Here is a 26688-nt window from a genome sequence, read left to right on the forward strand (position 1 = left end):
TTTACCACTAAAGTATGGGGGAGTCCCTTGGACTATAATATTGGCTATTAATTCATACTGGATAATTTAAGCACTAAATTAAGGATTAAGTGTTATAATATGTATGTATGCACATTACTTGATTGGTATGGCACATTATTTTCCCAGTGGTGTGAGTATGAGAACCTATTATTGAACTATCTTGAAAATTAGTTAGAAGTAAAAATAAGTAACTTCAAAGTATTTCTTATATTTCAAAAATATTTTTATTAAATTTAAAACTGTTGACTACAGTAAAAGAACTGAATTATTGTTCACTTATATTTCTTACACAAATTAAGTTCATTTTGCTTTCAGGACTAGAAAACTTACATTAACCATCAGTTATTTCTCTGAAATCTTGTCATGCTGAGTGTGATTGCCTGTCTATAAAAGATGGATAATAGTGTGACTGTATGGTATTGAAAATATCTGTTGATGTGTGTGTAACAGCCTTGTGGTTTGGTGGTGTTTGCTAAAATGATTGATGGTTATGGCCCTGTAGTCATACAGTAATAGGAGTGAGAGATGAGAAAGACCTACCAGAGCATCTTGTGTTAGTCTGGGATCCCTCCCTAAAGAATAATCATTTACCATAACAGTCTCGAGAAGTAAATTCTTCTAGGAGGCAGAGGATAATGAGGATGTGTTATTATGTTTTATCCTATGACAAGAACACTTTGTGCATTTTATTATTAGCGTGAAAAAAGAGATTACTGTTTAGAGAAGAGCTTCCTTTATGTGTCATAAACCTACACAATTTTATTCTTAATGTTTAACCTAATGATATTTGTGTAGGAAATGGTGTGACTGGTTTTGATTAGAGGTATATTTTGTTTCAAGAACTGGATGACAGTATTCTTCCTGAAGTTATTGTGTTCCCAAATTAGTTGTTGATTATCTGGGTTTTGGAGTATATGATGGTGAATTTTCCATACCCATCTATAAAAGCCTGTGAATTTTAAGCTACTGATGGCTTGTTTCCTGAAATGAGAAACTAGTGCACAGTTCTATCCTGAGAAACAGAACAGAGATTGGGAGAGGAGAAGCAGAGTTGAGGCGAAGACCTGCGGAAGAGCTCATTCTCACTTCACCTTCACTTTCCCATTGACTGCCTGATGAGCATTTGGTGATGGGGTTGGAGATTAAGAATAAAAAGAGATTCTAGAGACACTGCTTTGGGAAAGACCCTGATAAGTCTCTTTACTTGCTGCAAGTAATAATAAATCCTTCCTTCCCGTGGGGGAAAGAAAAAGAATAAAAGGAGATTCTAATGCTTAGCACTCTTTTTCTGCTGCTGGCAACCATTGATGGGGAGGAAAAAAAGTGTATAGCAGCCTGATTTGTCCCATATTAAACAACTGTCAGGTTAATTTAATGGCAAATACAGGTTATTTCCAGTGTAAGTTACATGGTAAATACTTTAAAGACTCTTCTGTATTATCTTTAAAGCAAACCTTTTCACATGCTTATAATGAGCTGTGATTTTGATCAGTGCTCCTCCGATTTGAGTCCATAGCATTTTGAAAATTACTTAGGAAGCTCTTAATAGCTGTTTGAAGAGGAAAACCAAAGCAAAGGATGATCGAGAAACAGGATGACTTCCCAGCACAGTCCTTTCCCCTGAGTAACTAGTGCTGACCCTTGTTAGCACTCAGCCTTTCGTGTCACCTGGCCCTCTGCCACCACATTCATTTTGTACCTCTTTTGTTGCCACAAGGTAAAAATTTTGGAAGCCTTATTCATAAGTCCATAAATTAGGTCACTAATTTGTGAAGTATGCCTTCTTAAATATGAAAATATTAGACTGGCTATTTCCTGAAAACCAATTGGGCTTTATTAAAATTTGGAGAACATTTTTATTGAAGCCATAATTGTCATGGGTGATACACATGAGAGATCACCCTGTGGTTGGCCTGTCAAACTTGCATGAGCTTTCAGAAATTAAGGGGAATGAGTGAGTTTGTTTTCTTGTAAGCTGTCACATTCTTCTCTTCAAAGTGTCAGCTTGAATCGCACACAAATAAATGTTAGAAATATTCACCTTCTCCAGTTGATTTTTTATCCTTACATATTTTAGTGCTATAGTTATTTTTTCTCTAATGTTTAATTTTTGTAGTCTAAAACCATGCCTGAAGAATAGGTGGATCTGCATGATCTTAAGAATTCTGACTTATGTTCTTTCCTTTTAATTTTTGAACTATGAACCTCTTTCAGACTTGGGAAGCTCTGGAGTTAGTTCCAGTAAGTTTTTTGAGGCATATTATAGAAAACCCAGTTCATATGCAGTTTAATTTACGTAAGGAAAAAAAAGACCTTTCCTAAGTGAGGGAGATTCTGATAAACAGTAGAGAGAAGGAAGAGGAAAAGCTTTGTTAAATTACCTAGCTGTGATAGAAAGTGTCAGTTAATTTAACAAATTTTTATCAAAAACATTACATGTGAATGTGTTCTAGCATAGTGAATTAGTATCAGTCTTGCATGAAAGGAACTTTCATACAAGCACTAGAACGCATGTCCGTGAATAACTACAATATAAAGCAGGAAGTCTTAAGGATCTTGTGAAAAAACATAGAATTAAATTATAAGAAGGAGAGTTACCTTCTAGCTGGTGAGTCAGTTTGGATAGATGTTGAAGCAGTGTGCTGTTTGAGCAAGACATTAACAAGTTAGGTAAGGTTTAGAGTAATAGGGATATTCTAGGCATAGCACAGATTATATTTGTGGAAGCACATGTAGGTGCTAGAGAAGAGTAAATTGCAGAAATGTCTAGTATGTAAAATGCACAGAAGGTTGTGAGAGAGAGTGTGTGTGTGCGTGGTAAGACTAGATAAGGATCTAGGGCCAGAGAGCTTGATTATTAATTCAGGGAGTTAATACTGTACTGAAAAGGCAAGGAAAAGCCATTGAAATCTTTCAAGTGGAACAAGGACACACTGGGGTGTACTTGGGCTGAAACTGAAGGTGGGCTAGCAGCAGGGCAGCAGTTAGATTATTGTAGTAATCTTGGTGAGACTGGATGAGGGGCTGAGTCAGGGTAGTTTAGTAGTGATTAAGAGGAGGCGATGAATATATGAGGCCCTGCTGGATCAATCAGCAGGACTTGGCAGTTAATTGATGTGGGGGTGTTGAAAGAAAGAGGAGGCTCCAGAAAGGTTGTAAATTACTGGCCCATTAGATAATAATACTTTGCATTTATATGTGAGTCTTTAGAATTTGTTAAACACTGTTATATCTGAGCCTTCATAACTCTGTAAGTTAAACGATTTGAATTATCCTTATTAGGGATGAGGAAATAAAGAGTTTGGGGATTTTTCTATGTTCATACAAAAAGTAAATGCAGATCCGGCCTATAACTGTAGTCTTCCATTCCAGTTTCTTGGCTGAGTACTCTGTTCTCTAAAATACCCTTACTTGTGAACCTGGGAAGAAAAGTTCTGTCATCTAGTCCCAATGTATGCCACTAAGTTTGAATGTGGAAAAATTGGCTTTACCTTTTTTGAGCTTCAGTCTCTCCAGATATCTTTGTGTTTTCTATTTTGCATTGATATTTACAGGATAAAATGTAATTTAAAAAATTTTCTCAGCTCTATCCAACAAATAATGAGTACTAAATTTTATGCATGGTACTAGAATACCCACTCCAGTGTTCTTGCCTGGAGAATCCCAGGGACGGCGGAACCTGGTGGGCTGCCGTCTATGGGGTCGCACAGTCAGACACGACTGAAGTGACTTAGCAGCAGCAGCAGAATACACAATGTATAAAATGCATTTGCAGGGTCACAGATTAGAGAAGAAGAGGAGAAAAACATGTAAATAAATAATTTTAATAAACCAAAATAAATGTTGTTCTATAGATATGTGCGTGCTTCCCTGGTAGCTCAGCTGGTGAAGAATCTGCCTGCCATGCAGGAGACCCCGGTTCAATTCCTGGGTCAGAAGATCCCCTGAGAAGGGATAGCTACCTACTCCAGTGTTCTTGGGCTTCCCTGGTGGCTCAGATGGTAAAGAATCGCCTGCAATGCAGGAAACCTGGGTTTGATCCCTGGGTTGGGAAGATCCCCTGGAGGAGGGCATGGCAACCCACTCCATATTCTTGCCTGGAGAATCCCCATGGACAGAGGAGCCTGGCGGGCTGCAGTCCATGGGGTTGCAAAGAGTCGGACATGACTAAGCACAGAAGCACAGTGTATATTTTAGCTTTGCTGTATTTTTTATATTTTTCATAATGCTGGAAAAGAAATTATCACCAATTAGGAATGGTTAAGAAAATTGTATATATATACTATGGAAAATACTGTGTAGCATTTATCATTCTATTACATGGAAAGGTAACTTTCTTTTAAGGCAAAAAACAAGTTACAAAAATATATAGTATACCATTTAGTTTAAAAATTCATGTAACATCTTAATTTCTGTGTGCACATATGTAGAAATGCTTAGAAGAAGTTTGGGAAGAAGACAAGCATCTGTTTATGTCTTCGGACAGTGAACAGGAATAGGAATTGGGGATTTGACTTCATCTGCATTGTTTGACATTTGTAAGCTAGAATGCATTCACATATTACTTAAAAAATTAATGGAAAAGAAGGGTTAAGGCTCATCATAGGGGTTCGTATTCATGGGGATAAAAAGTACAACACCATGAGTAATCAAAAAAATATAAAATAATAGTGGTGTCAATTTATCTATCAAATTGCAAATAAAATAAGAATGTGAGAATTTACAGTAAGATATGGAGTTGAGTACTTTCTTATACAGCACCAGAATATAAATTGGTAGCATATATCAAAAAACTTAAAAAAAAGAGCCTGTGTTTTTCAATATATCATTTTTGTCTTATAGAGATATTCAAATAGTTGGTGGAAGGATGTATGTACAAGGATATTCATTACAATGGTAATTATAAGAGTGGAAAATTGGCAACAACCTGTAAATCTATCATAAGAGAATTAGGTAGGGAAATAAGTTATGGTATGTCTGAATTGTATAATATTCAGCTATTGAAAATAGTGATGTAGGATTATATTTATTTATATGAGAAAATGTTCACAATATAAATGAAAACAGAATACAAACTAGAAAGATATATGCCAAAATGTTAGCAGTATATATCTTGATATTGGGCTTGTGGGTTGTATTTATTTTCTTTTTGTTTCTGTTCATTTTCTACAGTGAAAATACATGATTTTTTAAACAAACATGTTGTTTCTGGTGATGTTTATGAAGACTCTACAGCAAAGTGGAAAGTTCTTTTGTCTAATGAAAAAATTATACAATTGTTAAAGTAATGTGCTTTTAAGTGATTTTTTTCTGTGTGAGAAGGTAGATAAGTACCTAAGCATAACAAAAACTTAAATGGTTATATTAACTTTAGGATTGTAGGGCTATGAGTTTTTTGCTCTTCTCTATTTAGATTTTGGGATGATATACTTTTTATATTAAAAATTATTAATAAAATTTCATGTTCTAGACCTCTTATATAAACTTGTTTGAAATTTTTTATTAAAGCATGTTAGTAACTTAACATTTTTACTAGGATCTATTTGGGTACACATCAATAGATAAAATGGTATGACTTGAAGTATTTATTATATTTGTTGATTTGTGACTGATTAAAAAGCTGTTTCCTATGAACTGAAGAAGCAGATCTATGGAAATTTTCCCCTTTTTTAAAATAACACTGTTTTGATGATTTTACTGGCTACAGTTTTCACTTCTTTCAAAATTCTATAGTATTATTTATTTAGTACTTTCTGTGTGCCAGGTTCTGTACTTAGTCGCATATGAATATGTCTTTAGTATTAGAGCACAGTTCACAGATTGAGTTTTAGTTGATCAAGCATTCTGAGGAAGAAGAAATAAGTAAAAATTTCTTTTCTGTATGTATGCTACTAGATATTTAAATCATTCATCATGGTTTGACATTTGACAAATTCAGTTACTCTATTTGAGTAGTTTGTCCATGTTTCTATCTGCTAAGGAAGAACGAGAGCTTCTTCACGGTCACTATGATGAAATTGCAGTAATTACTATCCTTCAAGGTGAGGGCTGATGTATTGAGGGGATCACAGAAAGAGCATAAGACTTCCTGCTTTGAGATTCATGAGGTCAGTGATCACGTCCATTATGGTTTACAGTCCTGTTGTCAGTGCTGGCACAGTGTCTGGCATATAATAGATACTTAAATATTTACTGTCCAGTTGAGTGGATGAACAGATCTATAAAGGGAGGAAATGGGTAAAATAGCATTATAATTTTGAAAATCTTTGTATCAATTCTGAATGAAGCATATACATAATCGACTTTTGGGATGAGAATAAAAGGATGATATGTACACATGGGCACACACACACACATACAGAAACACTTGCCATATGTGATTATCTATGCAGACTGTCCAGTAGAGGGCAGGGAGAATTTAATGAAGCTTTCCATTTATCATCATGTAAATGCTTAATTTCTTTATAATCATCTTCATCATTATTGTTATAAGTAATATAATATATGATATATTTTAAATAAATATTTATGTTTAAGCCTCTTGCTTCCCTTGAAGTTAGGCAATGATTTAAATTTTTAAAGCTTTTTGTTACTTGTATCTTGGTTTGCATTGTATAGATTAATAAATTATGTGGATTAATAAATAACAATTTGTAAAAAGTTAGGATTTGCATAAAAATGCTAATAATATATGGGAGGGCATAAGATCATACTAGTTTTTTAAATTAAAATGGTAGTTGGCTTGGTTACATTCTCAAATGACATTTTTTATGATCTCATTTGTATTTTCAAAGAAACATTAGACATAGGTCTGAAGTGTTGACAGTTGTGAAGAAGTCTTGTGCAATGATGCTTCATCAGATAAATAAGTGATATTTTAAAGCTTGTGACGGTCAGCAAAGCGTGGCTGCAGCTACTCGTGTGTCAGTTTTAAAAGACAAGGACAGGTACCCAAAGGAGAAGAAACTGTCAGCCTCTTTAGTCACTTAAGGTTAAATGTCTTTAGGTTAAGAATGTTTGGATAGACACTTCTCTTTATCCCTCCTACTAAATATAGCTGAAAGGTGGAGGTAGACTCACCAGCTAGAGTCTGTGGGGCTGTTGGCACCAGGGTGGTATCAACAGAGGCCTGGTGAGGAGCCAGAACTCTCACTCTCTGCAGCCCCCCCACCCAGAGGTATCAAGATGCATCTCTCCTCCCTGCCCTGGGAATTACCAAGGGCAGTAGAGTTTTCACTCCTGACTGATGGTAATGAGGTGGCTGCTCCTTCCTGTGTCACAGAAGACCTGCCGAAACAAGATTTGAAAAGATCCAAAGTCTCAAAATAATACCAAAAATAACCAGGTTGCAGTAAAAAACACTCCACCAAGAAGCAGGAAGACCTCAACTGAAATGTGAAGACAATCATACAGACACCAACCCGGAGACAACACAGATGTTAGAATTATCTAACAAGGACTTTAATGCAGCCTTCAGTAAGCAATTACAAACCTGCTTGAAATAAAAAAAAATAGTGGCCCCAGCAAAGAAATAGAAGCTATATAGAAGAACCAAATGGAAATTTTAGAACCGAAAAATAATAATACCTGATTTTTTTTTTTAAACAAGTGCAGTTGAATGGGCTCAGTGGAGAATGGAGATGACTGAGGAAAGAATAGAACTTGAAAAAGAGCAAAAGAACTACTCAGTCTGAACAACATAAAAGAAAAAATAGACTGAAAAAGTAGTTTAAAGATCTTTGGAACTGTTTTGGAAAGTCGTGCCTTTTTGGTACTGAAAGGAGAGAAGAAAAAAGTGACAGGGCTGAGAAAATAACAGTAACAAAAAATAGCAACTGAAAACTAGAAATAATAGCTGAAAATTTCCCAAATTTAATAAAAGACATCAAGAATCTGAGCATACCTATTACATGAAACCCAAAGAAATCCATGCCAAGATATATCATAGTCAAACTTATTCCAACTAAAGGCAAAGAAAAGAATTTTGAAAGCATTCAGTAAGAAATGGCACATTGCCTGTAGGGCAAAAACTGTTTGAATGACAGTGAATTTCTCATCAGATAACATGGAGGCCAGAAAGAAATGACACAATATTTTTGAAGGAGTAAGAGAAACAAACTGTCAGGAGAGAAGTGTATATCCATTGAAAATATGCTTTAGGACTAAAGAACAAACAGTGACGTTCTCAGATGAAGGAAAGGAAGATAATTTGTCATTAATAGATCTGTCCTAAAAGAATGTGTAACGGAATTTCTTGAAACAGAAAGGAAATGATAAAGGATGGAATCTTGTTATATAAAGAAAGAAGATAGAATAGTAGACAGAGTAAAAATATAGTAAATATAGTAGCCTTTTCTTCTTGAGTTTTCTAAATAGTGTTTGACATTTTCTGTTTTGCTCTTTTCAAAAATTTTAACACTATCAAATGTGGTTCTCAGTGTATGTAAAGAAATATTAAAATTATAATGGGGACAAGTAAAGGTAATGTTTCTGTACTGCTGCATGTGAAGTTGACACCAAAATGAATAGTGATAAAATCATATATAATGAAATACCTAGAGCAGCCAATTAAAAAAAATCTGTTCAAAGAGATGTGCTCAAATACAGTCTAGATAAATAAAAATGGAATTCTAAAATATATTTGGGTAACCCATAGAAATAAAGGGAAAAGAAAGCAGGTAAAATAAAAAGAAAATTAAAAATTAATAAGTTCTAATGTATCAGTGATTAAATGTAAGTGGTCAGAGTTCACCAATTAAAAGAGAGATTCACAGAGTGGATTAAAAAAACGACAGTATATGCTGCTTACAAGAAATTATTTCAGACATAACAGTATAGGCAGGTTGAAAGTAAAAGGCAGTTTTGTTTGTAATAGCCAAAAACTGGAAACAACCAAAATGCCCCTCAGTAGGTAAAGTGGTTAAACAAATGGTGGTTATATTCATACTCTGTAATACTACTCAGCAGTAGGAATTAACTCTTGATACATGCATGAGCTTGAATAGATCTCAAGAATGTTAAACTGGGTGAATAAAAAAGTCAATCTTTAAAGAACACATATCATATGATTCCATTTGTATAACAACAGAATTTCAGAGATGGAAAGCAAGTTGATGCTTTCTAGGGCTTAGGGATAGTTGGATGGAGGGTGTGACTATAAATTAGTAGCACAAGGGAGACTTTTGCTATAGTGGAACACTTCTGCATCTTGATTTTGAAAGTGGTTAAACAAATGTATGTGTGATAAAATAGCATAGAACAGTACACACATACTGTACCAATATTAATTTCCTGTCTTTATATTATGCTATAGTTAATCCAAAATGTAACCATTAAGGGAAACTCGGTGAAGGGTAAACTGGACCTCTCTACATTATTTTTACAACTTTCTATGAATCTCTAATTATTTCAAAATATTTTAAAAAGTAAAGAGATAAATTATGAGTAACAAGAATTTGAATATCTTAAATGCATTAATATATTTTATGCATCTTCAGGTATAGGAAAGCAAGTATCTTTAATGCTTACATTAAAATTCTTAAATAGTAGAATGCTTCCTATTGTATGACTTTTTTAATTTAATTTTTCTTTTTATTGGCATTGTTTGTGCTCAGTCATTTCAATCGTGTCCAACTCTTTGCCACCCTGTGGACTGTGGCCTGCCAGGCTCCTCTGTCCATGGGATTTCCCTGGCAAGAATACTGGAATGGGTTGCCATGCCCTCTTCTAGGGGATCTTCTGATCCGGGAATGGAACCCTTGTCTCCTGCATTGCAAGTGGATTCTTTAGCCACTGAGCCATCTGGGAAGCCCTTTATTGGCATTAAAGAGGCTTATAATGAAGAGGCTTTGAACCCTCTTTAGCCTTTATTTTATTCTTTTTGTGTGTTTACTTCCTATTAGAGATCTGTTGGATTTATCTGTTGTTTACTTAACCCTATCACCTCTAACACAGCCTTATTTCTGTTTCCCACTTTTCCACTATACATAAAATATTCATTTCAATTAGATCAGTATTCTGGTTTTTTAGTAGGATGGTAAAAACTATTCATATCTGAGATATGATTCCTTTTCTACTCTTGTACAACTTTGTTTTTTCTACAGAATTAACAATTGTCTTGTGTTCTTAACTTGCTTAGTTTTTTTAATATACCTCTGATTAATTGAATCCTACACTCTCTGAATTGTAAATATCTTTCTGTTCATTTTGAGTATCAGTTTCCCCATTATCCTAATTTAAACAAGGAGTTGCACATAGGCTTGAGTTTTAAAGCTTTGGTATAAAGAAAATTCTCAATGGTAAAACTTCCTTGTAAAACCAAGGTGAGTGTAAATTATCTTTGCTACTTTTTCTGTTTACACACACACAGTGTCTAGCTATCGGTAGACAAATGCATATTTATTTCAGCTTAGCTCCTCATAGCTAAGGGAATCTTTAGATATTTTTAAAGAGTCTATATCCTCATCAATCGAAACATAGTAACATAGAGAAGTGGGGGAGAGCCATGTAGTATAGGCCAGAACACTTAGGTTCTAGTTCTGATTTAGTTGCTAATTCACATATTCAATCTAGGATAATGAGGGTAACCTCCTTGGCCTCAGTTTTCTTTTCTCTTTAATAATGACAGGATCAGACTGGATTATAACTGAGACCTCATCTATCTAGTTCAGATGTGATTTCAGATAGATACATGGTTTAATCCTGAGTATATATAGAATATCTAAATTAAAAGTGTTTTCATTTTCACTATTTTGAAAGAATTACTCTGATGTTTTGAGAGAAATTGGATTAAATAGCCTAAAGTAATTTCTAAAGCCTTGAAGAGATGGGAGATTATAAGACAAAAATGGGCCATAAATATCATTTTTCTTGTACTTCAAATTATGATATGGAAATTGTGGTTTTAAATTCCTAAAGGTCCCTGGGAAAGGAAAATTCTAAGTCACCTGGAACTTTTTGTTTATTATCCAGTAGATCAGATTTGACACATAAAAGGTGCTCTGAAACAATGTGTGGCTTTTATGGTGAGTTATTTAAATTATAGACTGTAGAAGCTAGAGGGCTTCCAAAGAGTTCTTGGTGGTCTAATAGTTTTTAGTTGATGTAACCAAGGGCAGAATGTACTGCTTTTCATTTGCAAATATTTTTATTTAGTTGTGAATGTGATATGAGAGAGATTTCATATGTGGGATACTTCATTCCTTTTGAGAGGACATTAAGATGAATTACATACATTTGGAAATCAATTTATAAGTTCCTTACTGTACCTGTTATACTTTTGCATGTATCCCATGATAATATGCCTTTTTATGCTGCTGCTACTACTAAGTCGCCTCAGTTGGGGATCCTCTGAAAAGCAGACATGTAGTTTAAGAACAGATATTTGTTCATTTGTTCATATTTGGTTATTACTCACTGATAACATATTTTATTGGTTTTCAGGTACTAGAAGAAGCAGAAGCTCAACACTTATATCAGTCCATTTTGCCTGATATGGTGAAAATTGCACTCTGTCTGCCAAATATTTGTACCCAGGTTGGTGGAAATGACTTCTTCCTCATTAGCTTTCTTGAGACTCACAATTGAATCTTGTTTAAACTCGAATTATCAAGGTCAAAGAGAGAAGAGAGAGATGGAAACAGTTTTTGTCAGAGTCTGATAATTTTGCTCTACTAAGAAAAAGGTTAGAGGTTATAAAGAACACTGCAAGAGGACATTAAAAATGCAGCATTCAATTTCTGAGCTTCAGTTTACAGTGTTGATGTTTGCTTACTGATACTTCTTTTTCTGTTTTTAAAACAGTCTTTAACTTTCAAAACAGGATAGTCAGTATTTTAAAACATACTAATGGATTTAGAACATTTCATCTTCAGAATGGTTTAATACCTACTCCTTCCTCTTCTCTCCCCATTGTAAAGTAATGAATTCACGGTACATTCTTTTTTTTCCTTTTTTATGTATGTGTTTTTTAAACTTTTTTTATTGTGATGGAAGTCACATAATATAAAACATGCTGTTTTAACCATATTTAACTGTACAGCTCAGTGGCACTAAGTACATTCACATTGTTATGCAACTCTCACCATCATCCATCTCCCAAATTCACCTTATAAACTGAAACTGTTCCCATTAACCATGATACATTCTTAACTTTTGAAATGAAAGAATCTGTATTGTTTTGTTTTATTTATTGCTACATAAAAAACTACCTCAAAATTTTGCATTTTAAAGCAAGAAACTTTTATTATCTCAGATTCTGTTGGGAATTTGGGAGGAGCTTAACTGACTGGTTCTAACTTGGGCTCTCTCCTGGTTGCAGTCAAGGTAGTGGCCAGCACTGCAGTCATCCTAAGGTTTGAGGCTGGAGGAGCCACTTCTCAGTTGGCTCACTCACGTGGCTACTGGCAGAAGGCCTTACTTCCTTGCCATGGGACTCTAGGTTGATTGGGTGTCCTCATAACATGGTTGCTAACTTTCCCAGAAAAAGCCACCAGAGAGAGAGTGGAAGGATCAGTGCCTTTTTTGATCTCATTTCTAAAGGCACACACTGTCACTTTCTTTATTTTTTCCTCTTTATTAGAATTTTGTCACTACATCTAGCTCATACTCTACCTCTCAAGGGGGTGATTATCAGAGAATTTGTAGACTGTATTTTCAGATAATTATAAGAGATTGTTGGTTTATTGTTCGTAATTGTCCTCCTGTATTTCTCGCAACAGTAGCTTGAGTTTGCCTCTGTCTTTCATTTTTAGGGCCAGCCCCTTGGCTGCATGGATGCTAGCCAGGTTTCTGCCAACACTGGTGATCCACAGAAGCCCTAGGGACAATTTGGGTGGAGCAATTCCTGAAGGTGTAGGATGGTCCCACACATTGCAATCTGTCATTGGAACACCCCAGAAAACACAAACATAGTCTTTGGGGTAACCAAAAGCCGTGTCCAAATACCTGATTCCAAATGTTGAGTGTTTTTCAGTGTGCCATATTTGTTAGCATTATACTGTGACGTTTCCAGTTTTACATAGCAATAATTTCACCTCATTAGTTCATTTTACAACTCTTCTTGTTTATATTGGAAGTTATTTGCTTGCTTATATTTCATGTCTTTTCCTCCTTGGTTTTTCTTCCCCTAGGTAATAAAATTTCTCACTACCTCTTGGACTCGGCCCATTGTGAAGCCTTTCCTACCTCTCCCAGCCAAAGTTAATCATTCCTATATCATTCAAATCATCCTTAGCACATTATTTTGTAATTTATGCCTTTATATATCTCCTTCCCTAGATTATATTCTTCCTGAAGGGAGATCATCTTTGTGTCCCCAGGTCTAACATAAAGAAAGAGACGACTCTTGTGACCTTTGGATTGTAGCCTGCCAGGCTCCTCTGTCCATGGTATTTTCCAAGCAAGAATACTGGAGTGGGTTGCCATTTCCTTCTCCATAGTGCCTAACTAAATGCTTCTTTAATTCACTGTAGTTCATAATTGATAGAATATAGTCTGTTATTGGGGCTTCCCTGGTAGCTCAGCTGGTAAAGAATCCACATGCAATGCAGGAGACCCTGGTTCAATCCCTGGGTTGGGAAGATTCCCCTGGAGAAGGGATAGGCTACCCACTCCAGTATTCTTGGGCTTCCCTGGTGGCTCAGATGGTAAAGAATTGCCTGCAGTGTGGGAAACCTGGGTTTGATCCCTGGGTTGGGAAGATCCCCTGGAGGAGGGCATGGCAACCTGCTCCAGTATTCTTGCTTGGAGAATCCCCATGGACAGAGGAGCCCTGCGGGCTCCAGTCCATGGGGTCACAAAGTGTCAGACACAACTGAGTGACTAGGCACAGCACAGCCTGTTGATAGGAATCACTTTCTCCTCTGCTCTTCCCTTCATGCTTTAGAAAGAAAGTGTATTTAATGGGATATATATTCAAGAGCACCCAAGTTTGTAACCTATAACAAGTCAGGTGGAGGAACCAAAGTCAGATTCATGGCTGTCATCTTCTTTCCTGGCTTAAAACTATTTGTCCTTCCATTAGTGTACTAATGGGGAGAACATTTTAGTTTTGTCCTCTGTCCTCTACTAAAAAGTAAACCTCTGCTGTAAAAGTTAACATTTCAGTTTTTTATCCAAATATATCTTTGGCAAGTTAAATTGTGTATGTTGCTAATGATTTATCTCAGCATTCATAATAATGTACATATGAATGTTGATTCCTGTGATATGATCAGGACAGTTCTCTCTGCCTGTTGGTTTGAGGTTAATGCAGATATCCAGGATTCTTTCTGGGTCTTATTGAAGGGAGAAGGAAAAGCACCTCTAAATATCATATTGGAGCATTTTGAAATTTAACAACTGGTATGTAAATTGGCAGTTGGTCTTTGGCTTTCCCAGCATGTCTTGAAAGCCATACAGTTTAAACATTTAAAATAAAACCCACTGAACACAATACTCACATAGAATATGCTAAAAATAAAAGGTAAGTTAACTTGGATTTGGTACAACTTGAAGACATATCAGACATAAAAAACTTGAGGGAAAAATGTCCTGCATCTTCCTTGACTTGGTTATATAGGAAATGCCTATGTTGTTGCAAGTTATATGCAAATAAGTCTGTATATGTGTTTTCCATTAATTGCTTTAATAAAATTAGGTTTGGGTCTTTTAAATTGTCAATGTGAAGTGTGATTCAGAATTGGAAGTAAAGTACTTATTGATTGATTTATTTTCCATAGATCATTTTATTTCAGACTGAAATAGAAAAATTAGTCTGTCCAATAATCTTTAAATGAGAACGGAATTTAGCATATGCAATAATAGCTAACCTCAGCATTACATTTTTCTCTTCCATCCTTTGTTTTAATTTTTCATTACAAGGTAAAGTGTTTTTATTTCTTAGTTGCTAAAGGAATCTTGTTTGTCGCTAATACAAGTAATGTTTGTGTTCTCTTCACTGTCGTTGTTATTGATTAGAAATCTGCACTTTGTCAAACAAGTACATTTTCCCAATCATCCTTAACGAACTGCCCTTGACTTCAACAGTATTGCTGATTTAAGGATTCAAGAGTGTCCTGAAATTATTCCTACCTTAATTTAGCAAATGCAATTTGGTGCCTCTGCTTTTGAAATTGCTAAACTAATTATTGCTCTTCTTGTCTGTATTTTTTGTTTCCTCTATCAGCCAATACCGCTCCTGAAACAGAAGATGAATCATTCCATCACAATGTCACAGGAACAGATTGCCAGTCTTTTAGCTAATGCTTTCTTCTGCACATTTCCACGGCGCAATGCTAAGATGAAATCAGAGTATTCTAGTTATCCAGATATTAACTTCAATCGGTATGTTTTCAGAGAACACCTTTTTAATAGTAAAATACAAAAGGTTGGCATTGAGTGATTTGCCAAACATTTTATGTACAATTATATAATTTAATCTTTATAGTACAATGAGTTAAGTGATACTTTTGGCATTTTGCAAGCAAGATGATTAAAGTTCATGGTTACAAAACTTGCTTAGGGTCCAGGAGCCAGTAAGTGACAGAGATAAAGTTTGATCTCAGGTCTGTCTTACTCCAAGGCCCTTGTTCTTTCTACCCTGTCTGGTTGTCCCTCTCCTGTAAGTGCCCTGGATTCTTTATGCCTGTTTGATGTGATTATTTATTCACAGGACATTTGTTGTACATTATATTTCTTGTATGCTGAAATAATTTAAGGCTGCACCATGAGTCTTCCTTTCTGTCAAGTGAAAGTGAAGTGAAGTGACATAAAAGTGGCTCAGTCGTGTCTAACTGTTTGTGACACCATGGACTGTAGCCTGCCAGGCTCCTCTGTCCATGGGATTCTCGAGGTCAAAATACTGGAGTGGGTAGCTGTTCCCTTTTCGAGCGGATCTTCCCAACCCAGAGATCGAATCCAGGTCTCCTGCATTGCAGGCAGATTCTTTACTGTCTGAGCTACTAGGGAAGACTGTGTAAAGTGTGAGTTAAAGTTGACTTTCACTTTTTACAGACATGATTAATTTATTAATGTAATGTTTTTAAAAGAAAGACAAAATAATGTTTAAATTTTTATTAAAGTAGTATATTGTGAAGACATTGATAAAGTTTCAGGTTCTAGCCATTTCACCAAATTATCACTTTCTCCATAATTTACACAAAAACATTGTAAAATCTTGGCAAATGAATATAATTTTTTTCCTTCCTACACCCTTTCCCTCCCCCACCCCTCTAATCTCTGTTTTTCACATGAGAATTATCTTTATGGGATCTGTGAGTAGAATGTGAACTTTCTTCCCCAACCTCAGGAGCGGGCCTTCGGAAAATTGTTACAATATATGCTCCTCTTTCCCAGTCCACTATGTGTAATACCCTCTTCCATTACCTCCGTGTAATCCTCATCTCCTGCCCCTGAGGGATAGGGCAGTAAGGACAGGGAGCAGAGAAGGAGATGCAGTCATGGAGCAAAGTTACATGACTTTGCTCAAAGTTGACAAAGTTCTGTTTGCTGTTCTGTGTTGTGTTCAAAGTTGATTGGTATGGTAATGCAACTTCTTTTAGTTTACCTTTTTGATACTGTCTCATTAAAAACTTTATTTCAAATTAATTTAGACATGTAAAAAAGTTACAGAAATAGTACTGTGAATTCCTATATATAACTCACCTAACTTCCCTTTATTTTAATGTTATTATGTAACCATACAATGTAGCCATAGGAAAATTATCAAAGCCAGGAAATTTACATTGGTATAATACTGTTAACTGACCTTATTTTAATTCCAGCTGTTATTTTTCTGTTCCAGAATCTTCCCACTATCCCCCATGGCATTTACAGTAGTCCCCTCTTATCTGTGGCTTGCTTTCTATAGTTTAGTTACCTGTAGTCAACTGCAGTCTGAAAATGTTAAATGGAAAGTTCCAGAAATAAAAAATTTGTTAAGTTTTAAATTGCACATCATTCTGAGTAGCACGATAGAATCTTGTACCGTCCCACTCCCTCCCATCTGGGACGTGGATCATCCCTTTGTCCAGGATATCCCACCTCTTAGTCACTTAGTAGCCTGTCTTGGTTATCAGATCAGCTCTTGAGGTATTGCATTGTCTGTGTTAAAGTAACCCTTATTTTAATTAATAATGGCTCCCAAGCACATGAGTAGTTATGATGGCAATTTGAATATGACAGAAAAAAGTTGTAAAAAGTACTTCTTTCCATGGAATTGTGAAGGTAAAAGAAATTCATGCTAGTTTTGCTGTTATAGTCACAAGTTATGGCCACTCTGCCTGATAAGTGCTTAGTTAAGATGGAAAAGGCATTAAATATGTACAATAGGATATTTTGAAAGCAAGAGACCACATTCACGTAATTTACTATATTGTTATAATTGTTCTACTTTATTATTAGTTATTGTCATTAATGTCTTACTATGCCTAATTTGTAAATTAACTTTATCATTGGGTGTATATGTATAGGAAAAAAACATGGTATACACAGGGTTCCATACTGCCCAGTGTTTTAGGCAGCTACTGGGGAGTCTGGGATTCCCTGCAGGTAAGTGCTGTAGTTTTCTAAGTCTCCTCTACCCTGTTCTTCAGTTTTTCTTTTTCTTTCATGATGTTGACACTTTCAAAGACAACTCATCAGTTATTTTGTACTATGTTCTTCAATCTGGGTTTGACTGACCTTGTTTTCACAAGTGAAGTGAGGTCATTGCATTTTTGACAGAAATTGTAGAGAACTGATGTTGTGTCCTTTTCTGTGCATCGTATCAGTGGGCTCTTGATGTTGATATGTCTTACTACTGGTGATCAATCACCTCACTAAGGTGGTGTCTGCTGGGTTCTTGCACTGTACAATTACCGACTCTTTCTTTGGGATTAATAAATATCTTGGGGGGGGGGGGATTTGTTGACACTATGCAAATGTTTGCATTGTATTTCTCCCCACTATCTTTAGCATCCATTGGTGGATCTTGTCTCTAACAGTTATTACTGTAGTGTTTGCCTATTGTGATTTTTTTATTTCTCTCTTTCCTTCTACATTTATTACTTGAAATTTTATTGTAAAGAAGAGCTATCCCTTCTTACCCAATTTTAGTATCAGAATGGACTTCCAGATACTTTATTCTGTGAGTTAATATTATTCCATTTGGCCATTAGGGCTCCTTCAGGTTGGCATCTGTGTTCTTTTAAAAAGCCCCCAACCTTTTTTTTTTAGTGTTTTTTTACTTTCTGTCCTCACAAGGTGCCAGGCTCATCTTATATTTTCTATTACCCAACTGTAGAATCAGTCATTTTCTCAAGGAACCCTGGTTCTCCTTTTATTGGAGAATGGTACTTAGAGACTAAGATCTAGTTTATAGGTGTGCTCAGTGTTACTAGAGTGTCAGTGGTTCTTCTTCTTCTTCTTCTTCTTTTTCCTTTTTTTACTTTTTTCTGGCCAAGCTGCACGGCTTGTGTGATCTTAGTTCCCCAACCAGGGATCAAACCCAGTGAAAGCACCAAGTTCTAACCACTGAACCCACCAGGGAATTCCCATAGAGTGTCATTGTTTCCTATGCCACTTACTTTATATAGACAGCATTTCTGACAACTCCACAAGGCAGTGGAGTAATGGAGTCACAATTCTTTGCAATGACATAGAAAGTTATCCCAAATGCATCTCTCCCTCATGGTGAGAAAAATTCTAAAATTTATCTTGTTAGTACTTAATATAAATTTTTATTAAAAGTAACACACTTTGGTGTTTTTATTGTATTTTACTTTATTTGTTTGGCAAATGAAAGTAAAACATGATTTGAATACAGGAATACTTATTATACTGTAATAATTCTTAGACAATATTTGTAATGCTTTCAAACATTACAATATCAGTGAAAATCTTTGTTTTTGCATACAGTTTTTTCACAGCAGTACTAAGGAGTGAGACAATAAATAATGAAAGATTTGAATAAGAGAGTTTCTTTAAAATATCAATAAGATTGTATTCATTTTATATCGTATCTTCTTTGGTTGTGTAAATACCACTTGTGAAGGGCGTGTTTTTAGCCTGATTTCCCAAACTGATGTGTTAGCTAATTTTAAGAGAACAGTATTTAGTCATTTAGTTTAGTTCATGTATACAGTGAGCAATCACAGTGTTCTCCACAGTGTGTTAAGTACCTTTAGGTTACGAGAAAAGGGACAAACCAGTTTCTGATTTCTGTGCCCTCCTTTCCTTCACATGGCTTTTATTCCTCTTTTAAACCTTACCTGACATATGCCTGTTTCTGATAGTTTTTGTCTTGCCAGGATAGATGTGCTTCTACTCTGGCTTCCTATAATAGCCTGTATGTACTTACATACAGCGGGAATCCCCACCCCACTGGGCCACGGACCGGTACCAGTCCATGGCGTGTTAGAAACCAGGCTGCAAAGAAGGAGGTGAGCAGCAGGCAGGTGAGCAAGTGAAGCTGCATCTGTATTTGCAGCTGGTCCCCATCACGCGCATTACCGCCTGTCAGATCTGCGGTGGTGGTAGATTCTCCTGGGAGTGCAAAACCTACTGTGAACTGCCTGTATGAGGGATCTAGGTTGCGTGCTCCTTATGAGAATCATCCCAAAACTACCCCCCTGACCAGGTCCATGGAAAAAGTTGTCTTCCACAAAACTGGTCCCTGATGCCAAGAAGGCTGGGGACCGCTGATATAAAGAATAGGTGCACAGCATTATGCCACTGTATTAGAGAAGGATATTATCTAATAAGGAAAACCTTCCTTGAGGAAATAACTTTTGAACTAAGTATGAAAGGGTGAGCAAGAATATGTTTACCAAGGAAGAAAGGAAAGTTGATTGCATTCTGGGCAGAGGGACACAGCATGTGCAGGAACTGTGGCGTGCTGACCAGGGACTGAGAGAACACCAGTGTGGTTGCAGCCTGGAAAGAGAGGAGAGGCTGCAGAAGTAAGTTGAGGCCAGTAGGCTGTGCTGGGGAGGCCATCCTAAGGCAATAGGAAGTCATTAAAGGACTTGATATGGGGGGAGAGGGAGGTTGGTGCACTTGATTAGATTTAAATTTTGAAAAATTTGTTTTGACTACAAAGAGGAACTGAGTGAAGAGGGGCCAGATATGAGTTTACCTGGTTGAGGAGACTACTACAATGCTGCAGGAAAGAGAAGATGGTAGCTGGAATAGTGTCGTGGTGGAGGTGAAGCTAGGGAGACTTTTGAAAAGGAAGTCAGTGTGGTGGCAATGGATCAGATTGGTGGGTGTCTGAAGAGAGGCCTCCGGGGTACTACTCCTAGGTTTGTGCAATCAGGTGTGTGCCTTCAGTGCTGTCTGCTTTTCCTACTGTACTGCCTACCTGACTTTGTTATAATTGCTTGCTTAGTCCTTTCAGTGGGACAGAGAGCTTATCTGCTCTGTTCTTTGTTGTTTTCACAAAATCTTACTCATTGTAGTCCTTCAGTAAATCCCTGTTGAATAAATGAAAGTAAACTTTGTAGATGAAACATTTGAGAAATTAAGTGACTGGTTAGTGGCAGTGTGCTATGACTAACTTTGTTGGCTTGATCTCAGTCTGTGGTCTGCTACTTTTCAAACTACATTGTATTCTTAGGAATTATGAGATGTTTCATCTTTAAGCCACATATAATTAAATGTTTTTTTCCTTTATTTTCTTTAGTATTTGGGATAGGATTAAGAGAAAACAAAGAACGTTGGTATCTGCAATTGCAGTTGTATAAAGAACCTGTTTATTAAATACAACTTTTTTGCCTGTTTGAAAAATTATTAAAGAATTTTTCTTTACAAGTAGACTCACTGTTAGTTACGAGCTATTTATCTCTCACAGATTTTCTTTTTTAATATAGAAAAGGAAATGGTCAGATTTTGTATGTAAGTAAAGAAGTGGAAATTTAATTTTGTAGAAATATAATTATCTATTTCCATGAAGAGTATTATCGTAATAAGGATTCTCCAAGGAGTAAGTAGCCTGTTTATTTGGAATAAATGTTTGGTTAGCTCTAGGATCTGTCAGAGATGCTATAGATTATAAAATTTCTATCTGGAATTCCAAAGACAATCCCAGTGATTTTGGAGTTGTTATTTTGAGTTTTGGTAAGAAGTAGCTCTAATAATGGTTTAGAATTAGTGTTTCAGTGACCGCTTGGAGTTTGTTTCTGTAGAATGAATAGTCAGCTAATAAATATATCTTGATGGTTCCTAAGATAAACCTTTGATGTCTTAGTTATAAACTTTCTCAGAAGATTCTTTGATTTAAATAGATTTAAATTTTTTGATAAGAACTGTGAATCAGTTCAGAAAGCCTCTTTTCTAGATAAGTTATTTTTAAACTGTATTATGAGTATTTTTAAAGATAACCCAACTGCAGTACTTAACCGTATCTGGTTTTTCTCTTTTTTTCACCTGTTTAACCCCACTTTGTTTCCTAGAATATTTTAAAGCAAATTCCAGACATTAAATCTTACTCATTAAGAATTAATTATTTAAACTTGTCACAGATAACTTCAGTACTATATCTTGGTTAAATGTCTGGAGGCTTTTTGTCAGAAAAGCTTAAGGTTCTCTGTTGGTAACTATAAATATACATTCCATATTAGGTAAAACAAGAAAAAGCACAAGAAAGGGAACAGACATTATGTGTGGTTAGGATCAGTAATTGTAGGTTTTTAAAAGAAATAAAAAATTGTATATAAAATACGGTCTCAATTATGTTAAAATATCTGAATCTATTAATATACTTTGTGTTTATACCTATACATAATAAATGTTTGTGCATAGAAAGTGGACTGACAAGAAAATGAGTCAAAATATGATTACCATTGGGTGGTGAGATAAACACATTTCGTACACATCTATGTTTTCAGATTGCTTTTATAATGATCATATGTTACTTTTTTAATCAGAAGAAAAATCAGTTAAATAGGAGGAACAAGTCAATTATCAGAAATGGTTAATAAAAAGAGTAGACAGTTTTTGTAATTTGATTTCGAGAGTAGAATCCCACAGAGATTTTGATCCTTTCCAAAATAGCTAGTGTGGGTAACTTCTTCCTTCCTACTTATAGCCCTGTAAACACAGTATCATTACCTCCCCTTCACTCTCAGTTGACCATTCAGCACGTAGAAGAAACACAAGTACACAGGGCCCTCTGATGGCTGCAACACTGACAGCCTTCTTTCCTCAGCAGTAAAATGGACTGTAGGTTTGGGATGACTGACAGGTAGAAGTTAAGAGGTCTTGGGAAGCCTTGACTTCTGTGACTTCTCATTTCCTGCTGCCATAACCAGAATTTATATTAATTTTAATATATGTTTTATTTTTAAAGCATCTTTGTTTGTCATCTAAACTTTTGACAGGAGAATGCTGGTCTTGGCAATATCCTGTTATGTCTTTTCATTGTGCATGGTGATTTATCCTAAAGACTGAGCTGGTTGGCTCTGAGTGTCAGCATGGTAGGCTTGATGGGAAAAGAGGCTGAGCCATTTTTCTTAATGAAGAGAATATGGATTAGAACAGTGTAAGTGTTTTATGTAAATAAGTGTTGGGTTTTTTTTTAAGCTGGGCATTGTGTAATGACTTATTCTATCCTCTACTTACTTAGCATTTTCTGAAGTTTTTGCATAAAAATATCTAATAACTAGTATTTATTAAGTGCCTGCCATGTACCAGTGACTGTACTATTTAGGCCCTGAAAGGCAAGCAGGGGAAAAGGTCAGGGGTGTTCCCTGACCTTTTCATATCAGTCCCTATAAATTCAATACTGTTTTCTTATTTTTCAAATGAGTAGTTGGAGGCTTAGAGAGGGTAGTTTACTTCACCAAGTTAACTAGTATAATTGGAGTTCAAAACTCAGGGTATGGTTGGCCTTTTTTACCTCATAGCTAGTCAGAAATTAGAACTATCCTTAGAAATAATCTTTGATCTGTAAACATTATTTCCAATCTAGAATGACCATGAGGGAAATAAGCTTACAGCATCCCAGTTGCATTTTTATCAAATAAGAGTTTAAGTAGCAGAAGTGGGACTTGAACACTGTCTTCTGTTCAAATTTAGTGCTGTTTCATTATGTCTCACTTCCTCCCAAGAGCAGATGCTCTGAGTGTGCTCCAGAAATGAAAAACAACCAATAGTTCCCCCTTTTTCTTGTGGCTTATGAACAATCAAGTACCTAATTTGATGAGGCATTTGGTAAGCAGATTATGGAGCATTATGTTTTTGGCAGGTTTTCTTTTTTGCATAGTTGCTATTTATGATTATAGTTTCTTCCAGTTGGGAGTTGTGTATGTGTGTGAGTGTATTTTGTCTTAAAAGGCTAGCTAGTTAATTGAATAAGAAAAATGGTAAGAGTATGTGATAGAAGGCTGACGTCAATAAATCGAATAAGTCTTCCCTTTTTTATTTATCGTTGTGTTTTTCCAGCCCTGTTTAGTTATGTTAAACACCCCTGACCTTTTCCCCTGCTTGCCTTTCAGGGCCTAAACATTCTTATAAAGGCTTCCAATGTGATTAGCATTGATGCTTCTGAAATTGCTTAGAAACTGATGGTCAGAGATTAATTGTAGGTTGCAACAGTGGTCAGCCCAGGAGGCTTTTACATCTGTCTCTTCCCTGGATTGAAAATGCTGCCGGGGCCATATGGCACACTGCTTCACAGCAAAGCCAAGAATGACTTTCTGGCTGGGTTCCGGATTATCATTTGCTTCCACTTTAAAGTGGAGGTTATAGTGCTTTGGGTTTGATTTATTGTATACTAATAGGATTAATCCTTAACTTGAAATCACATGGGAGTGTGTGTGTGTGTGTGTGTATGTGTCTAGAATCCAATTCCAGTAATGTTATCAGTATTCCATTCAGGGAAAGATTTCATTAAACTATGTTTTTCTTTATATGTATGGAAAGAAAAACAGTTAATACATAGCTGACCCTTGATTGACTTACTGAAAATAAGAAGTTTTGTTTAGAACAAAAGGCCCAACTGGCCTTTTCTGTTTGTTTCCTTTAATAATCTGTAATTATTATTCAGTTAAATGCTAAAATGTCTTCCCTACATGAGGAGCGGATAGTATGGCCTAGTTTATGTGCATTTTCACACGTACGCCTGTGACTCAAAGTATGACTTTAAATATGTATGTATCCAGGGACTTCGGGAGAAGGCAATGGCACCCCACTCCAGTACTCTTGCCTGGAAAATCCCATGGACAGAGGAGCCTGGTAGGCTGCAGTCCATGGGGTCGCTAAGAGTCGGACACGACTGAGCGGCTTCACTTTCACTTTTCCCTTTCATACATTGGAGAAGGAAATGGCAACCCACTCCAGTGTTCTTGCCTGGAGAATCCCAGGGATGGCGGAGCCTGCTGGGCTACCGTCTATGGGGTCGCACAGAGTCGGACACGACTGAAGCGACTTAGCAGCCAGAGACTTCTCTGGCAGTCCAGTGGTTAAAACTCTGCTTCTGCTGCAGGGGAAGCAGATTCAAGCCGTGGTTTGAAATTTAAGATACTACATGCCCTGTGGCAGAGCCAAAAATCCAAAAACGCCTTGGACTTGAAAATCTAAATTAAAAAAAAAAAATGGTATCAAGGAATTAAAAAAATCTGGACGGTGCTTGATTATTACGAGAAGATCTCAGTCTCTCTGAATCTCTGTTGCTTTCTGTATTTATCTCCCTTGAGTGTGTTTTTTTGTGAATTTCTGTTTCTTACACCCTCCCTCTGTCTCCAGCCCAGTTTCTGCTCTTTCTTTTCGCTCTGTCTTGCCAGCCCCATCTTTCTGTCTCTTCCTTTCTTGGGCTCTTTCCTCAGTACTTCTGTCTCTTCCTCCCCCTACAAGCGCTGTCCTTCAGATAGTACATTGCTTTGGTAGCTTTCAGTCCTGTAGAGTGCCTGTGTTTTTATGTTATTTTCACTTGCTTCCTCATTTATTTAGGCGGCTATGCACAAATCTACATATCAAAATCTGAGAATTGAGCACGAGTTTTAAACCTGCCTCATCTTTCCTGTTGTTCTACCTCCTCGTTGTGACCCAGACCTCAACCCCCACACACCTCCCCATCAGAAAGATGGGGAAGCACATTTGGTTACACAGTGATTTGAAATTAGACTTAGAGCAATGAAGGAAAAGAATGTATTGAGATTCTGTTTGATTTGTACCTATAAGATTTGGACCTGAAAACTAAACAGTAGTGCTCATTTGTGGTGGGTGATAATAACAGCCATATAATCCTTCCAGGAAAGTCCATATTGCTAGGGTAATAAATCTGTAGTCCCAAGAGTCTCTTAAAGTTAATAATTTGTCATCATGGTTATGAAATATGTGAACTTTTATGTAATTTTATAAACAACTGACCACATACTGAAGCTCAGGATGCCTTTTATGTTTGGGGGAATTATTTCTTAAGGGCAGTAGTCATTTTCACTCACTGTGCAACAGTTCTGTGGAAGAGGAGCTTTTTCCTCTTAATTGAATTGTGTACTACATCAATTTATCTCTTAAAAAAAAGGTGAAAGCTGCCTTTATAGTGATATTTATCCTGCTTCCCTCTACTAAGTGATAAACCTTGGAAAGGGATTTTGCAATGGATCCCAAGGTATTCATTTAGTAAATCATATTTATTTGATACAGGATGCTTAATTAAACTGCCAAGTGGCTCCTTCATTTTGACTATCATTTTGATTTAAACAAACTCTATTCTGGCTGACATATTGCAGAAGAAACCAAACTGAAACCTGTGTTCTCATAGATTCTTCCAGCAGGCAGCTAGATTTTAAGAGTATTTTAAATAAATATTTTAGAAAATACATTCTTTTAGAAGAGTAAAAATGATCACACAAACACTCAAACTATTTTTAAACATTAATTAGATTTCAGATTTGGTTAAAATGCTCTCTGATATTTAGCATTCTTTTCAGGAAATAAGGGTTTATATAAATTGTTTTCTCAGAAATTGACCCTGAATAAAGAATTTCAGATCATTGAAAACAGGATTATTTGACATCTGCATTTCCTCCCCTTTTTCTAATTCATTTCATTTGCTCAATAGGATTTTCTCATAGAATTGACTTTTCCCTCTCTGCATAGTTACATAAGCTTGTTTTTCTGATCATGGAAAATTTTACCCATTTCGGCACTTATTAAAGTGAACTTTTACTTGAAGGGTTTCTGATTTTAAAGCAAGAGTATATAACTAGAGGCAGATGACTAATACTTCATCATTTATAGCCACAAAATTTCTTTATGATTTTTAAATACCTTTGTGAAGCTAGCTATTGTGCCTGAAAGCATGCTTTTGTGTTGGAAATCTTTTTGGTGAACTACTTACTCAGGTCATATACTTCCAAAGCCTTGCTTTTCTTTCCCCAGGATAAATTGCATTATGTGTTACCAATAACAGTGCCACATCATTTCAAGGAAAACTAAATTAAGTTGTGCAAGTCCAGGTTGCTGGAAACCAGATGACATAGGGTAGCCAGTGTTTCTACCATACAAAGGGTATATTTGTTTAATTACCAAGGATTGGTCAGTCCGCCAATATCTTGTCATACCTGCTTGTTGTTGTCATAGCTGCACCCCCACCGCCAAGCAGTCTTGTGGATTTTTTCCTGATGCCATTTTGTTCAAACATTCAATGACCTAGTAATATTATGGCCAATAATATTTGCCGTGGGGAAAATGAGCATTAACTCACTG

The 26688-nt window shown here is 36.1% G+C and overlaps 1 protein-coding gene across 5 annotated transcripts in view; it reads left to right on the forward strand.

Annotated features, from left to right (window-relative positions):
* The window catches only part of PARG (poly(ADP-ribose) glycohydrolase), a 123400-nt gene that overhangs the window by 40596 nt on the left and 56116 nt on the right, over nucleotides 1–26688 (forward strand). For all 5 annotated transcript variants that reach the window (XR_014074267.1, XM_081561240.1, XM_081561256.1 and 2 more), the window contains 2 exons: nucleotides 11464–11556; nucleotides 15188–15345. Coding sequence is in view for 4 of the 5 variants with exons in the window: in XM_081561240.1 (XP_081417366.1) it covers nucleotides 11464–11556; nucleotides 15188–15345 (251 nt within the window). In the remaining variant the exon portion in view is untranslated. The remainder of the gene's footprint in view (nucleotides 1–11463; nucleotides 11557–15187; nucleotides 15346–26688) is intronic.

The sequence above is a fragment of the Giraffa tippelskirchi genome, chromosome 2 (genome assembly GCF_054371585.1).
Source record: "Giraffa tippelskirchi isolate mGirTip1 chromosome 2, T2T-mGirTip1v1.2.pri, whole genome shotgun sequence".
Lineage (NCBI taxonomy): Eukaryota > Metazoa > Chordata > Mammalia > Artiodactyla > Giraffidae > Giraffa > Giraffa tippelskirchi.